The 19,655-nt window shown below is 35.9% G+C and overlaps 2 protein-coding genes across 2 annotated transcripts in view; one reads left to right on the top strand and one right to left on the bottom strand.

The window, feature by feature from the left end:
- Nucleotides 1–19,655, top strand: part of LOC139372403 (CUB and sushi domain-containing protein 2-like) — a 773,740-nt gene that overhangs the window by 235,568 nt on the left and 518,517 nt on the right. The gene's annotated exons all lie outside the window — the stretch shown is intronic.
- LOC139373905 (b(0,+)-type amino acid transporter 1-like) overlaps nucleotides 1–19,655 on the bottom strand; it is a 115,937-nt gene that overhangs the window by 24,231 nt on the left and 72,051 nt on the right. The window contains exon 3 of the mRNA XM_071114996.1: nucleotides 7,139–7,271. Coding sequence (XP_070971097.1) covers nucleotides 7,139–7,271 — 133 coding nt within the window. The remainder of the gene's footprint in view (nucleotides 1–7,138; nucleotides 7,272–19,655) is intronic.

Genomic DNA, 19,655 nt, shown 5'->3' with positions numbered 1-19,655 from the left:
ATTATGTGGTCTGTTAACTAGGCAGTGTAACAGACATCCTAGACCCCAGACCCCATTATGTGGTCTGTTAACTAGGCAGTGTAACAGACATCCTAGACCCCAGACCCCATTATGTGGTCTGTTGACTAGGCAGTGTAACAGACATCCTAGACCCCAGACCCCATTATGTGGTCTGTTAACTAGGCAGTGTAACAGACATCCTAGACCCCAGACCCCATTATGTGGTCTGTTGACTAGGCAGTGTAACAGACATCCTAGACCCCAGACCTCAGTATGTATCCTGGACCCTACCATTATAGTACATTATCGTACCTCAAACCTGGGGTAACACATTATTCTACCATTATAGTACATTATCGTACCTCAAACCTGGGTTAACACATTATTCTACCATTATAGTACATTATCGTACCTCAAACCTGGGGTAACACATTATTCTACCATTATAGTACATTATCGTACCTCAAACCTGGGGTAACACATTATTCTACCATTATAGTACATTATCGTACCTCAAACCTGGGGTAACACATTATTCTACCATTATAGTACATTATCGTACCTCAAACCTGGGGTAACACATTATTCTACCATTATAGTACATTACAGTACCTCAAACCTGGGTTAACACATTATTCTACCATTATAGTACATTATCGTACCTCAAACCTGGGGTAACACATTATTCTACCATTATAGTACATTATCATACCTCAAACCTGGGGTAACACATTATTCTACCATTATAGTACATTATCGTACCTCAAACCTGGGGTAACACATTATTCTACCATTATAGTACATTATCGTACCTCAAACCTGGGGTAACACATTATTCTACCATTATAGTACATTATCATACCTCAAACCTGGGGTAACACATTATTCTACCATTATAGTACATTATCGTACCTCAAACCTGGGGTAACACATTATTCTACCATTATAGTACATTATCGTACCTCAAACCTGGGGTAACACATTATTCTACCATTATAGTACATTATCGTACCTCAAACCTGGGGTAACACATTATTCTACCATTATAGTACATTATCGTACCTCAAACCTGGGGTAACACATTATTCTACCATTATAGTGTCGCTAACCAGAGGGAACACAATAGTCTTCTACCTCAATCAGCCTGACTAACCGGTGTCTGTTTATAGCCTCTCTACTGTATATAGCATCTCTACTGTATATAGCCTCTACTGTATATAGCCTCTACTGTATATAGCCTCTCTACTGTATATAGCCTCTCTACTGTATATAGCCTCGACTGTATATAGCCTCTCTAATGTATATAACCTCTCTACTGTATATAGCCCCTCTTCTGTATATAGCCTCTCTACTGTATAGAGCCTCTCTACTGTATATAGCCTCTACTGTATATAGCCTCTCTACTGTATAAAGCCTCTCTACTGTATATAGCCTCTCTACTGTATATAGCCTCTACTGTATATAGCCTCTCTACTGGATATAGCCTCTACTGTATATAGCCTCTCTACTGTATATAGCCTCTACTGTATATAGCCTCTCTACTGTATATAGCCTATCTACTGTATATAGCCTCTCTACTGTATGTAGCCTCTCTACTGTATATAGCCTCTCTACTGTATGTAGTCTCTCTACTGTATATAACATCTCTACTGTATAAAGCCTCTCTACTGTATATAACCTCTCTACTGTATGTAGTCTCTCTACTGTATATAACATCTCTACTGTATAAAGCCTCTCTACTGTATATAACCTCTCTACTGTATATAGCCTCTCTACTGTATATAGCCTCTCTACTGTATATAGCCTCTCTACTGTATATAGTCTCTACTGTATATAGCCTCTCTACTGTATATAGCCTCTACTGTATATAGCCTCTACTGTATATAGCCTCTACTGTATATAGCCTCTACTGTATATAGCCCCTCTACTGTATATAGCCTCTCTATTGTATATAGCCCCTCTACTGTATATAGCCTCTCTATTGTATATAGCCTCTCTACTGTATATAACCTCTCTATTGTATAGAGCCTCTCTACTGTATATATCCTGTCTTTTTACTGTTGTTTTATTTCTTTACTTACCTATTGTTCACCTAACACCTTTTTTGCACTATTGGTTAGAGCCTGTAAGTAAGCATTTCACTGTAAGGTCTACTACACCTGTTGTATTCAGCATTTCACTGTAAGGTCTAATACACCTGTTGTATTCAGCATTTCACTGTGAGGTCCTGTTGTATTCAGCATTTCACTGTAAGGTCTACTACACCTGTTGTATTCAGCATTTCACTGTGACGTCTACTACACCTGTTGTATTCAGCATTTCACTGTAAGGTCTACTACACCTGTTGTATTCAGCATTTCACTGTGAGGTCTACTACACCTGTTGTATTCAGCATTTCACTGTAAGGTCTTCTACACCTGTTGTATTCAGCATTTCAATGTGAGGTCTACTAAACCTGTTGTATTCAGCATTTCACTGTGAGGTCTACTACACCTGTTGTATTCAGAATTTCACTGTAAGGTCTACTACACCTGTTGTATTCAGCATTTCACTGTAAGGTCTACTACACCTGTTGTATTCAGCATTTCACTGTAAGGTCTACTACACCTGTTGTATTCAGCATTTCACTGTAAGGTCTACTACACCTGTTGTATTCAGCATTTCACTGTAAGGTCTACTACACCTGTTGTATTCAGCATTTCACTTTGAGGTCTACTACACCTGTTGTATTCAGCATTTCACTGTAAGGTCGACTACACCTGTTGTATTCAGCATTTCACTGTAAGGTCTACTACACCTGTTGTATTCAGCATTTCACTGTAAGGTCTACTACACCTGTTGTATTCAGCATTTCACTGTAAGGTCTACTACACCTGTTGTATTCAGCATTTCACTGTGAGGTCTACTACACCTGTTGTATTCAGCATTTCACTGTGAGGTCTACTACACCTGTTGTATTCAGCATTTCACTGTAAGGTCTACTACACCTGTTGTATTCAGCATTTCACTGTAAGGTCTACTACACCTGTTGTATTCAGCATTTCACTGTAAGGTCTACTACACCTGTTGTATTCAGCATTTCACTGTAAGGTCTACTACACCTGTAGTATTCAGCATTTCAGGTCTACTACACCTGTTGTATTCAGCATTTCACTGTAAGGTCTACTACACCTGTTGTATTCAGCATTTCACTGTAAGGTCTACTACACCTGTTGTATTCAGCATTTCACTGTAAGGTCTACTACACCTGTTGTATTCAGCATTTCACTGTAAGGTCTACTACACCTGTTGTATTCAGCATTTCACTGTAAGGTCTACTACACCTGTTGTATTCATCATTTCACTGTAAGGTCTACTACACCTGTTGTATTCAGCATTTCACTGTAAGGTCTACTACACCTGTTGTATTCAGCATTTCACTGTAAGGTCTACTACACCTGTTGTATTCAGCATTTCACTGTGAGGTCTACTACACCTGTTGTATTCAGCATTTCACTTTGAGGTCTACTACACTTGTTGTATTCAGCATTTCACTGTAAGGTCTACTACACCTGTTGTATTCAGCATTTCACTTTGAGGTCTACTACACCTGTTGTATTCAGCATTTCACTGTGAGGTCTACTACACCTGTTGTATTCAGCATTTCACTGTAAGGTCTACTACACCTGTTGTATTCAGCATTTCACTGTGAGGTCTACTACACCTGTTGTATTCAGCATTTCACTGTAAGGTCTACTACACCTGTTGTATTCAGCATTTCACTGTAAGGTCTACTACACCTGTTGTATTCAGCATTTCACTGTAAGGTCTACTACACCTGTTGTATTCAGCATTTCACTGTAAGGTCTACTACACCTGTTGTATTCAGCATTTCACTGTAAGGTCTACTACACCTGTTGTATTCATCATTTCACTGTAAGGTCTACTACACCTGTTGTATTCAGCATTTCACTGTAAGGTCTACTACACCTGTTGTATTCAGCATTTCACTGTAAGGTCTACTACACCTGTTGTATTCAGCATTTCACTGTGAGGTCTACTACACCTGTTGTATTCAGCATTTCACTTTGAGGTCTACTACACTTGTTGTATTCAGCATTTCACTGTAAGGTCTACTACACCTGTTGTATTCAGCATTTCACTTTGAGGTCTACTACACCTGTTGTATTCAGCATTTCACTGTGAGGTCTACTACACCTGTTGTATTCAGCATTTCACTGTAAGGTCTACTACACCTGTTGTATTCAGCATTTCACTGTGAGGTCTACTACACCTGTTGTATTCAGCATTTCACTGTAAGGTCTACTACACCTGTTGTATTCAGCATTTCACTGTGAGGTCTACTACACCTGTTGTATTCAGCATTTCACTGTAAGGTCTACTACACCTGTTGTATTCAGCATTTCACTGTAAGGTCTACTACACCTGTTGTATTCAGCATTTCACTGTGAGGTCTACTACACCTGTTGTATTCAGCATTTCACTGTAAGGTCTACTACACCTGTTGTATTCAGCATTTCACTATGAGGTCTACTACACCTGTTGTATTCAGCATTTCACTGTGAGGTCTACTACACCTGTTGTATTCAGCATTTCACTGTAAGGTCTACTACACCTGTTGTATTCAGCATTTCACTTTGAGGTCTACTACACCTGTTGTATTCAGCATTTCACTGTGAGGTCTACTACACCTGTTGTATTCAGCATTTCACTGTAAGGTCTACTACACCTGTTGTATTCAGCATTTCACTGTGAGGTCTACTACACCTGTTGTATTCAGCATTTCACTGTGAGGTCTACTACACGTGACAAATACCCTTTGATTTGATTTGATTCTGATGGAACACAATATTCTACCACAATAGTATTTTTATCCACATTGATTTCCTCCCCCTTCTGAGGCAATGTAAATAACGCTCAATGCCAGCCAATTTAGCATTGAGTGCATGGTGCTGGATTCTGATTCGCTCGCTTGGCACAATGTGAAGCTCACAGCCAATTGACTTGTAATTTAGTTGTTGCTGCTGACTGCTTTGCAAACTGTCATATTGTGGTGGACCTACTATCCCCGGAGGTTGTAACTCCTATCCCTGGGGGTTGTAACTCCTATCCCTGGGGGTTGTAACTCCTATCCCCGGGGATTGTAACTCCTATCCCCGGGGGTTGTAACTCCTATCCCTGGGGGTTGTAACTCCTATCCCTGGGGGTTGTAACCCCTATCCCTGGGGGTTGTAACTCCTATCCCCGGGTGTTGTAACTCCTATCCCTTGGGGTTGTAACTCCTATCCCCGGGGGTTGTAACTCCTATCCTGGGGGTTGTAACTCCTATCCCTGGGGGTTGTAACTCCTATCCCTGGGGGTTGTAACTGCTATCCCCGGGGGTTGTAACTGCTATCCCCGGGGGTTGTAACTACTATCCCCGGGGGTTGTAACTACTAGCCCCGGGGGTTGTAACTCCTATCCCCGGGGGTTGTAACTCCTATCCCCGGGGGTTGTGAGCTGTTTAAGGGAATGGGGCCATGAGACGTGGAAAACTTGAGACTTAATGTATGAATGTAATTATTTATATGACTGGGTTAGTGGGTTTGCCTGACTGAATTTTCCTTGAGATGTCATTCATTGCGTATTTAATAGGTAGGTGAAGAATGATTCATAAGCACTTCATATTTAGTGACCTTCAAATTAAGTGTTACTGATACGCTGTTGAAATGACAAGGCGTTTTTAGTTGAGCTACTGTAGATGAACAAATATGTTGGCGGTAGAACAATCTTTCAAATGACTGGTTCTAGCTTTGGTCCTATCTCATGATCCATATATATAGTTCTAGATACTCTAAAGAATGCTGATCCCTATGTCTTCTCCCTCTATCTTTTTCTCTCTCTCTCTCTCCCTCTATCTTTTTCTCTCTCTCTCTCCCTCTATCTTTTTCTCTCTCTCTCTCTCTCCCTCTATATTTCTCTCTCTCTCTCTCTCTCTCTCTCTCTCTCTCTCTCTCTCTCTCTCTCTCTCCATCGCTCTCTCTCCATCTCTCTCTCTCCATCTCTCTCTCTCTCTCTCTCTATCTCTCCTGCTCCCCTCTCTCTTTCGCTTCCCTTTAAACCTTGTCAGCTGGGGTAAAGCATTGTCTTTTCCAGGTGTTAGTGTATACACCCTGCAGTGTAGACAGACCTCTATCCCTGTTCCTCTCGGGAGAGACCGGTGTATCCTTGTGTTAGGAGTTGATGTTATTCTTCAATAACACAAATCCCAAAGTAAATCAGGGGAGAGAAAAAATACATTCATTTGAAAAGGACAAATCAAATATATTATGCTGGGAGGTAGATGGTAGATGTTCAGTCTCCCCTGTCCTCAGCTTTTCTCAACAGAATAAAGCAACAGGATGACATTTATATCCCCACCCCCCAACCCTAGCCTGGGGTTGACTAATCAGAATCCCTTGCAGTACAACAGGGCCAATGGCCAAATAACAAGTATCCTGCTCCAGACTCAATGTACAGAACGTAGCACACAGCACAAAAAAGCTCTGAGTTCACAACTGACATTCCACAGATTCTAAACAGCTGTTGAACTGAAAACCCAATTCCCTATCGACCATTAGTACTCTGTTTAGGTTTTAGTATTCTCGTCCTCTCTCTGCTGTGTATTTATCTACAACAAATTATCATACTTGAATACTCTCTGCAGTGTAGATAGACCTCTATGCCTGTTCCTCTCAGGATAGACACTTGGGAGTAGAGTAGAGTACAGGTCAGGGGTGAACGTAGAATTGGTGAATGGAAAGAGACATAAGTTACTCAAACACCAAAGAGTGTAATTACATTTGACAATTGTAATTAGAATTTTTTTTGTAATTAGAATTTTGAAGCGTAGGCTATACCACCCGTTTTCACGTCAATTCGCTAATGTTTCATGCTTCTGACTAATGACGCAACGTGGTCTAATAACCTACAGTTTTCTTAACATTTTGTTTGAATTATTATGATAGGCTAATATTTACCGGTTACGGCGTACCGTCCCAAACCGCCTTGCGTTTACCCCTGAATACACTACTGCAACTAGATTCTGGACTTCCTGATGGGAAGTGATGTGAGGTGACAAGGTGGTGAGGGTAGGCAACGACACATCCGCCACACTGACCCTCAAATTGGGGGTGTCTCAGGGGTGCATGTTGAGTCCCTTCCTGTACTCCCTGTTCACCCATGACTCCAACACCATCATTAAGCTTGCAGACGATGACGGTAGGCCTGATCACCGACGACGATGAGACAGCCTATAGGGAGGAGGTCAGAGATCTGGCAGTGTGGTGCCATGACAACAACCTCTCCCTCAACGTCAGCAAGTCAACGGAGCTGATCGTGGACTACAGGAAATGGCGGGCCGAGCACGCCCCCATACACATCGAAAGGGCTGTAGTGGAGCAGTTCAAGAGCTTCAAGTTCCTCTGTGTCCACATCACTAAGGATCTATCTATCTATCCAAACACACCAACACAGTCGTGAAGAAGGCAAGCCTCTTCCCACTCAGGAGGCTGAAACGATTTAGTGTGGACCCTCAGCTCCTCAAAAAGTTGTAAGGCTGCACCATCGAGAGCATCTTGACTGGTTGCATCACCGCTTTGTAAGGCAACTGCTTGACATCCTACCACAAAGCACTACAGATGGTAGTGTGTAGGGCCCGGTACACCACTGGGGCCAAGCTCCCAGCAACAGAGGGCCTCATTACCAGGCGGTGTCAGAGGAAGGCCCATAAAATTGTCAAAGACTCCAGCCACCCAAGTTAAAGACTGTTATCTATGTTACCGCATGGCGGTGGTATCAGTGCACCAAGTCTGGAACCAACAGGACCCTGAACAGCTTCTACCCCATAAGACTGATATATAGGTAGTTAACCCTTGTGTTGGTGTTCATGTTTTTGTTATTCATCCAATGTTCACAGGTCTGATGGACCCACTACATTATTGGGTTTTTAATACAATACAGCGATAACAATTAACAGAAAAATACTTCATACTTAGATGACTTATATCAATTAATATAGACAGTATACATGGTTAATATAGACAGTATACATGGTTAATATAGACAGTATACATGGTTAATATAGACAGTATACAGTATACATGGTTAATATAGACAGTATACAGTATACATGGTTAATATAGACAGTATACATGGTTAATATAGACAGTATACATGGTTAATATAGACAGTATACATGGTTAATATAGACAGTATACAGTATACATGGTTAATATAGACAGTATACAGTATAGATGGTTAATATAGACAGTATACATGGTTAATATAGACAGTATACAGTATACATGGTTAATATAGACAGTATACAGTATAGATGGTTAATATAGACAGTATACAGTATACATGGTTAATATAGACAGTATACATGGTTAATATAGACAGTATACATGGTTAATATAGACAGTATACATGGTTAATATAGACAGTATACAGTATAGATGGTTAATATAGACAGTATACAGTATACATGGTTAATATAGACAGTATACATGGTTAATATAGACAGTATACATGGTTAATATAGACAGTATACATGGTTAATATAGACAGTATACAGTATACATGGTTAATATAGACAGTATACAGTATAGATGGTTAATATAGACAGTATACATGGTTAATATAGACAGTATACAGTATACATGGTTAATATAGACAGTATACAGTATAGATGGTTAATATAGACAGTATACATGGTTAATATAGACAGTATACATGGTTAATATAGACAGTATACATGGTTAATATAGACAGTATACAGTATATATGGTTAATATAGACAGTATACAGTATACATGGTTAATATAGACAGTATACATGGTTAATATAGACAGTATACAGTATAGATGGTTAATATAGACAGTATACAGTATACATGGTTAATATAGACAGTATACATGGTTAATATAGACAGTATACAGTATACATGGTTAATATAGACAGTATACAGTATACATGGTTAATATAGACAGTATACATGGTTAATATAGACAGTATACATGGTTAATATAGACAGTATACAGTATAGATGGTTAATATAGACAGTATACAGTATACATGGTTAATATAGACAGTATACATGGTTAATATAGACAGTATACATGGTTAATATAGACAGTATACAGTATACATGGTTAATATAGACAGTATACATGGTTAATATAGACAGTATACAGTATATATGGTTAATATAGACAGTATACATGGTTAATATAGACAGTATACATGGTTAATATAGACAGTATAGATGGTTAATATAGACAGTATACAGTATATATGGTTAATATAGACAGTATACATAGTTAATATAGACAGTATACATGGTTAATATAGACAGTATACAGTATATATGGTTAATATAGACAGTATAGATGGTTAATATAGACAGTATACATGGTTAATATAGACAGTATACAGTATACATGGTTAATATAGACAGTATACATGGTTAATATATACAGTATAGATGGTTAATATAGACAGTATACAGTATACATGGTTAATATAGACAGTATACATGGTTAATATAGACAGTATACATGGTTAATATAGACAGTATAGATGGTTAATATAGACAGTATACATGGTTAATATAGACAGTATACATGGTTAATATAGACAGTATACATGGTTAATATAGACAGTATACAGTATACATGGTTAATATAGACAGTATACATGGTTAATATAGACAGTATACATGGTTAATATAGACAGTATACATGGTTAATATAGACAGTATACATGGTTAATATAGACAGTATACAGTATACATGGTTAATATAGACAGTATACAGTATACATGGTTAATATAGACAGTATACATGGTTAATATAGACAGTATACAGTATACATGGTTAATATAGACAGTATACATGGTTAATATAGACAGTATACATGGTTAATATAGACAGTATACATGGTTAATATAGACAGTATACATGGTTAATATAGAAAGTATACATAGTTAATATAGACAGTATACATGGTTAATATAGACAGTATATAGTATACATGGTTAATATAGACAGTATACATGGTTAATATAGACAGTATACAGTATAGATGGTTAATATAGGCAGTATACAGTATACATGGTTAATATAGACAGTATACATGGTTAATATAGACAGTATACATGGCTAATATAGACAGTATACATGGTTAATATAGACAGTATACAGTATAGATGGTTAATATAGACAGTATACATGGTTAATATAGACAGTATACAGTATACATGGTTAATATAGACAGTATACATGGTTAATATAGACAGTATACATGGTTAATATAGACAGTATACAGTATACATGGTTAATATAGACAGTATACATGGTTAATATAGACAGTATACATGGTTAATATAGACAGTATACATGGTTAATATAGACAGTATACATGGTTAATATAGACAGTATACATGGTTAATATAGACAGTATACAGTATACATGGTTAATATAGACAGTATAGATGGTTAATATAGACAGTATACATGGTTAATATAGACAGTATACATGGTTAATATAGACAGTATACATGGTTAATATAGACAGTATACATGGTTAATATAGACAGTATACAGTATACATGGTTAATATAGACAGTATAGATGGTTAATATAGACAGTATACAGTATACATGGTTAATATAGACAGTATACATGGTTAATATAGACAGTATACAGTATAGATGGTTAATATAGATAGTATACAGTATACATGGTTAATATAGACAGTATACATGGTTAATATAGACAGTATACAGTATACATGGTTAATATAGATAGTATACAGTATACATGGTTAATATAGACAGTATACATGGTTAAAATATACAGTATACAGTATAGATGGTTAATATAGACAGTATACAGTATAGATGGTTAATATAGACAGTATACAGTATAGATGGTTAATATAGGCAGTATACATGGTTAATATAGACAGTATACATGGTTAATATAGACAGTATACATGGTTAATATAGACAGTATACAGTATAGATGGTTAATATAGACAGTATACAGTATACATGGTTAATATAGACAGTATACATGGTTAATATAGACAGTATACAGTATACATGGTTAATATAGACAGTATACAGTACACATGGTTAATATAGACAGTATAGATGGTTAATATAGACAGTATACATGGTTAATATAGACAGTATACATGGTTAATATAGACAGTATACAGTATACATGGTTAATATAGACAGTATACATGGTTAATATAGGCAGTATACAGTATACATGGTTAATATAGACAGTATATATGGTTAAAATAGACAGTATACAGTATAGATGGTTAATATAGGCAGTATACAGTATAGATGGTTAATATAGACAGTATACAGTATAGATGGTTAATATAGGCAGTATACAGTATACATGGTTAATATAGACAGTATACATGGTTAATATAGACAGTATACAGTATACATGGTTAATATAGACAGTATACAGTATACATGGTTAATATAGACAGTATACATGGTTAATATAGACAGTATACATGGTTAATATAGACAGTATACATGGTTAATATAGACAGTATACATGGTTAATATAGACAGTATACAGTATACATGGTTAATATAGACAGTATAGATGGTTAATATAGACAGTATACATGGTTAATATAGACAGTATACAGTATACATGGTTAATATAGACAGTATACAGTATACATGGTTAATATAGGCAGTATACAGTATACATGGTTAATATAGACAGTATACATGGTTAATATAGACAGTATACAGTATAGATGTTTAATATAGACAGTATACAGTACACATGGTTAATATAGACAGTATAGATGGTTAATATAGACAGTATACATGGTTAATATAGACAGTATACATGGTTAATATAGACAGTATACAGTATACATGGTTAATATAGACAGTATACATGGTTAATATAGGCAGTATACAGTATACATGGTTAATATAGACAGTATATATGGTTAAAATAGACAGTATACAGTATAGATGGTTAATATAGGCAGTATACAGTATAGATGGTTAATATAGACAGTATACAGTATAGATGGTTAATATAGGCAGTATACAGTATACATGGTTAATATAGACAGTATACATGGTTAATATAGACAGTATACAGTATACATGGTTAATATAGACAGTATACAGTATACATGGTTAATATAGACAGTATACATGGTTAATATAGACAGTATACATGGTTAATATAGACAGTATACAGTATACATGGTTAATATAGACAGTATACAGTATACATGGTTAATATAGACAGTATACATGGTTAATATAGACAGTATACATGGTTAATATAGACAGTATACAGTATAGATGGTTAATATAGACAGTATACAGTATACATGGTTAATATAGACAGTATACATGGTTAATATAGACAGTATACATGGTTAATATAGACAGTATACAGTATACATGGTTAATATAGACAGTATACATGGTTAATATAGACAGTATACAGTATATATGGTTAATATAGACAGTATACATGGTTAATATAGACAGTATACATGGTTAATATAGACAGTATAGATGGTTAATATAGACAGTATACAGTATATATGGTTAATATAGACAGTATACATAGTTAATATAGACAGTATACATGGTTAATATAGACAGTATACAGTATATATGGTTAATATAGACAGTATAGATGGTTAATATAGACAGTATACATGGTTAATATAGACAGTATACAGTATACATGGTTAATATAGACAGTATACATGGTTAATATATACAGTATAGATGGTTAATATAGACAGTATACAGTATACATGGTTAATATAGACAGTATACATGGTTAATATAGACAGTATACATGGTTAATATAGACAGTATAGATGGTTAATATAGACAGTATACATGGTTAATATAGACAGTATACATGGTTAATATAGACAGTATACATGGTTAATATAGACAGTATACAGTATACATGGTTAATATAGACAGTATACATGGTTAATATAGACAGTATACATGGTTAATATAGACAGTATACATGGTTAATATAGACAGTATACATGGTTAATATAGACAGTATACAGTATACATGGTTAATATAGACAGTATACAGTATACATGGTTAATATAGACAGTATACATGGTTAATATAGACAGTATACAGTATACATGGTTAATATAGACAGTATACATGGTTAATATAGACAGTATACATGGTTAATATAGACAGTATACATGGTTAATATAGACAGTATACATGGTTAATATAGAAAGTATACATAGTTAATATAGACAGTATACATGGTTAATATAGACAGTATATAGTATACATGGTTAATATAGACAGTATACATGGTTAATATAGACAGTATACAGTATAGATGGTTAATATAGGCAGTATACAGTATACATGGTTAATATAGACAGTATACATGGTTAATATAGACAGTATACATGGCTAATATAGACAGTATACATGGTTAATATAGACAGTATACAGTATAGATGGTTAATATAGACAGTATACATGGTTAATATAGACAGTATACAGTATACATGGTTAATATAGACAGTATACATGGTTAATATAGACAGTATACATGGTTAATATAGACAGTATACAGTATACATGGTTAATATAGACAGTATACATGGTTAATATAGACAGTATACATGGTTAATATAGACAGTATACATGGTTAATATAGACAGTATACATGGTTAATATAGACAGTATACATGGTTAATATAGACAGTATACAGTATACATGGTTAATATAGACAGTATAGATGGTTAATATAGACAGTATACATGGTTAATATAGACAGTATACATGGTTAATATAGACAGTATAGATGGTTAATATAGACAGTATAGATGGTTAATATAGACAGTATACATGGTTAATATAGACAGTATACATGGTTAATATAGACAGTATACAGTATACATGGTTAATATAGACAGTATACATGGTTAATATAGACAGTATACATGGTTAATATAGACAGTATACATGGTTAATATAGACAGTATACATGGTTAATATAGACAGTATACAGTATACATGGTTAATATAGACAGTATACAGTATACATGGTTAATATAGACAGTATACATGGTTAATATAGACAGTATACAGTATACATGGTTAATATAGACAGTATACATGGTTAATATAGACAGTATACATGGTTAATATAGACAGTATACATGGTTAATATAGACAGTATACATGGTTAATATAGAAAGTATACATAGTTAATATAGACAGTATACATGGTTAATATAGACAGTATATAGTATACATGGTTAATATAGACAGTATACATGGTTAATATAGACAGTATACAGTATAGATGGTTAATATAGGCAGTATACAGTATACATGGTTAATATAGACAGTATACATGGTTAATATAGACAGTATACATGGCTAATATAGACAGTATACATGGTTAATATAGACAGTATACAGTATAGATGGTTAATATAGACAGTATACATGGTTAATATAGACAGTATACAGTATACATGGTTAATATAGACAGTATACATGGTTAATATAGACAGTATACATGGTTAATATAGACAGTATACAGTATACATGGTTAATATAGACAGTATACATGGTTAATATAGACAGTATACATGGTTAATATAGACAGTATACATGGTTAATATAGACAGTATACATGGTTAATATAGACAGTATACATGGTTAATATAGACAGTATACAGTATACATGGTTAAAATAGACAGTATAGATGGTTAATATAGACAGTATACATGGTTAATATAGACAGTATACATGGTTAATATAGACAGTATACATGGTTAATATAGACAGTATACATGGTTAATATAGACAGTATACAGTATACATGGTTAATATAGACAGTATAGATGGTTAATATAGACAGTATACAGTATACATGGTTAATATAGACAGTATACATGGTTAATATAGACAGTATACAGTATAGATGGTTAATATAGATAGTATACAGTATACATGGTTAATATAGACAGTATACATGGTTAATATAGACAGTATACAGTATACATGGTTAATATAGATAGTATACAGTATACATGGTTAATATAGACAGTATACATGGTTAAAATATACAGTATACAGTATAGATGGTTAATATAGACAGTATACAGTATAGATGGTTAATATAGACAGTATACAGTATAGATGGTTAATATAGGCAGTATACATGGTTAATATAGACAGTATACATGGTTAATATAGACAGTATACATGGTTAATATAGACAGTATACAGTATAGATGGTTAATATAGACAGTATACAGTATACATGGTTAATATAGACAGTATACATGGTTAATATAGACAGTATACAGTATACATGGTTAATATAGACAGTATACAGTACACATGGTTAATATAGACAGTATAGATGGTTAATATAGACAGTATACATGGTTAATATAGACAGTATACATGGTTAATATAGACAGTATACAGTATACATGGTTAATATAGACAGTATACATGGTTAATATAGGCAGTATACAGTATACATGGTTAATATAGACAGTATATATGGTTAAAATAGACAGTATACAGTATAGATGGTTAATATAGGCAGTATACAGTATAGATGGTTAATATAGACAGTATACAGTATAGATGGTTAATATAGGCAGTATACAGTATACATGGTTAATATAGACAGTATACATGGTTAATATAGACAGTATACAGTATACATGGTTAATATAGACAGTATACAGTATACATGGTTAATATAGACAGTATACATGGTTAATATAGACAGTATACATGGTTAATATAGACAGTATACATGGTTAATATAGACAGTATACATGGTTAATATAGACAGTATACAGTATACATGGTTAATATAGACAGTATAGATGGTTAATATAGACAGTATACATGGTTAATATAGACAGTATACAGTATACATGGTTAATATAGACAGTATACAGTATACATGGTTAATATAGGCAGTATACAGTATACATGGTTAATATAGACAGTATACATGGTTAATATAGACAGTATACAGTATAGATGTTTAATATAGACATTATACATGGTTAATACAGACAGTATACAGTATATATGGTTAATATAGACAGTATACAGTATACATTGTTAATATAGACAATATAGAAGGTAAATATAGACAGTATATATGGTTTATATAGACAGTATACATGGTTAATATAGACAGTATACATGGTTAATATAGACAGTATACAGTATACATGGTTAATATAGACAGTATACAGTATACATGGTTAATATAGACAGTATACATGGTTAATATAGACAGTATACAGTATACATGGTTAATATAGACAGTATACATGGTTAATATAGACAGTATACAGTATACATGGTTAATATAGACAGTATACATGGTTAATATATACAGTATACAGTATAGATGGTTAATATAGACAGTATACATGGTTAATATAGACAGTATACAGTATACATGGTTAATATAGACAGTATACATGGTTAATATAGACAGTATACATGGTTAATATAGACAGTATACAGTATACATGGTTAATATAGACAGTATACAGTATAGATGGTTAATATAGACAGTATACAGTATACATGGTTAATATAGACAGTATACATGGTTAATATAGACAGTATACATGGTTAATATAGGCAGTATACAGTATACATGGTTAATATAGACAGTATACAGTATTGATGTTCCAGATTTCCCCATCCCTATGCAGCGTACTCATGAGTACCACATTTTTGCCTTTCTTTGGAACTTTGATTTGCCTTGAACACAAATGGTTACTTGGCAAGTCAGTTAAAGAACAAATTGTTATTTTCAATGACGGCCATGGAACAGTGGATTAACTGCCTTGTTCAGGGGCAGAACGACAGATTTTTTTTGTCAGCTCGGGGATTTGATCTTGCAACCCTTTCGGTTACAAGTCCAACGCTCTAACCACTAGGCTACGCTGCCTAGTTTATTCAACAGCTGAGGTGGAAGCTCTGTCTTGTTTTTTTTCGTACTGTTCCTACCATTGTCAGCTTCCTCTTGATGAGCTCCTGGCTTGTGAGAAGAAAAAAATAGTTATTGTATGTGATGTTGTGGCCACAGAGTCCCTGTGTCAGTTCCAAGATGACCCGAATCCCTTGGTTCTTCTCAGGGGCTCCTCCATCTGGCTTTCCATAAACACTTAAAGGTTCCACGCATATGATGATGCAGCCCAGATCTTGATTCCATAATTTGCGGGTATAGACGGTATGTAATGACTGAAGGAGCAGAGGGCACTGAACCTGCATAAATCAAAACAGATGTTATTGGTAACATACACATGGTTAGCAGATGTTATTGGTCACATGGTTAGCAGATGTTATTGGTCACATACACATGGTTAGCAGATGTTATTGGTCACATACACATGGTTAGCAGATGTTATTGGTCACATACACATGGTTAGCAGATGTTATTGGTAACATACACATGGTTAGCAGATGTTATTGGTAACATACACATGGTTAGCAGATGTTATTGGTAACATACACATGGTTAGCAGATGTTATTGGTAACATACACAGGGTTAGCAGATGTGAGTGTAGCAAAATGCTTGTTCTTCTAGTTCCGACAGTTCAGTAATATCTAACAAGTAATCTAACAATTCCCCAACTACTACCTTATACACACAAATCTAAAGGGGTGAATGAGAATATCTACATATAAATATATGGATGAGCGATGGCCGAGCGGCATAGGCAAGATGCAATAGATGGTATAAAATACAGTACATACATGTGATATGAGTAATGCAAGATACAGTATGTAGACATGATTAATGTGGCTAGTGATCCATTTATTAAAGTGTCCAGTGATTTGAGTCTCCATGTAGGCAGCAGCCTCTCTGAGTTAGTGGTGGCTGTTTAGCAGCCTGATGTCCTTGAGATAGAAGCTGTTTTTCAGTCTCTCGGTTCCAGCTTTGATGCACCTGTACTGACCTCGCCTTCTGGATGGTAACAGGGTGAACAGGCAGTGGCTCGGGTGGTTGTTGTCCTTGATGATCTTTTTGGCCTTCCTGTAACATCAGGTGCTCTAGGTGTCCTGGAGGGTAGGTAGTTTGCTCACGGTGAAGCGTTGTGCAGACCTCACTACCCTCTGGAGAGCCCTGCGGTTCTCTACTGCTGTCCCGTCGATGTGGATTGGGGGGTGCTCCCTCTGCTGTTTCCTGAAGTCCATGATCATGTCCTTTGTTTTGTTGACGTTGAGTGAGAGGTTGTTTTCCTGACACCACACTCTGAGTGCCCTCACCCACCTATAGGCTGCCTCTTCGTTGTTGGTAATCAAACCCATTACTGGTGTGCTGTCTGCAAACTTGATGATCGAGTTGGAGGCATATCCTCCAAGGGGGGGTCAGCAAAGTGGAGATGTTGTTTCCTACCTTCACCACCTGGGGGCGGTCCGTCAGAAATTCCAGGACCCAGTTGCACAGTCCACTGCTCAGCCCTCTCCTATTCTCCCTGTTCACCCACGACAGCGTGGCCATGCACGGTTGAGACCCAGGGCCTCCAGCTTAATGATGAGCTTGGGTACTATGGTGTTGAATTCTGAGCTGGAGTCATTGAACAGCATTCTTACATAGGTATTCCTCTTGTCCAGATGGGTTAGGGCAGTGTGCAGTGTGATTGCGATTGCGTAATCTGTGGACCTATTGGGGCGGTAAGCAAGTGGGTCTAGGGTGGCCGGTAAGGTGGAGGTGATATGATCCTTGACTAGTCTCTCAAAGCACTTCATGATGACAGAAGTAAGCCGTTTAGTTCAGTTATCTTTGCGTTCTCGGGTACAGGAACAATGGTGACCATCTTGAAGCATATGGGGACAACAGACTGGGATAGAGAGCAATTGAATATGTCCGTAAACACACAAGCCAGCAGGTCTGAACATGCTCTGAGGACAGGGCTGGGGATGCCGTCTGGGCCAGCAGCCTTGCGAGTGTTAGTACATTTCAATGTTTTACTCACATCAGCCACAGGAGAGGGGCGCAGTCCTTGTTAGCGAGTCGCGACGGTGGCACTGTATTATCCTCAAAGCAGGCAAAGAAGGTGTTTAGTTTGTCTGGAAGTGTGACGTCGGTATCTGTGACGTGGCGTTTTTTTGTTTTTGATGTCCGTGATTTCCTGTAGACACTGCCACATATGTCTCGTGTCTGAGCCTTTGAATTGTGACTCCACCTTGTCCCTGTACTGGCACTTGTTTGATTGCCTTGCGGAGGGAATAACTACACTGTTTATATTCAGCCAAATCACCAGGCAGTGGATCGCTCTTTCAGTTTTTTTGTGAATGCCACCATCCATCCACGGTTTCTGGTAGGGTAGGTTTCAATAATCACAGTGTGGGTACAACATCTCCAATGCACTTATTTATAAACACGCTCACCGAGTCAGCGTATGGATCAATGTCATTCTCTGAGGCTGACCGGAACATATTCCAGTCCGCGTGATCAAAACAATCTTGAAGCGTGGCTTTCGATTGGTCAGATCAGTGTTGAATGGTTCTCGTCACTGGTACATCCTGTTTGAGTTTCTGTTTCTGCCTATA

Source organism: Oncorhynchus clarkii, chromosome 18, assembly GCF_045791955.1.
Source record: "Oncorhynchus clarkii lewisi isolate Uvic-CL-2024 chromosome 18, UVic_Ocla_1.0, whole genome shotgun sequence".
NCBI classification, from domain to species: Eukaryota; Metazoa; Chordata; class Actinopteri; order Salmoniformes; family Salmonidae; genus Oncorhynchus; species Oncorhynchus clarkii.
This window is presented reverse-complemented; position numbering and strand designations above follow the sequence as displayed.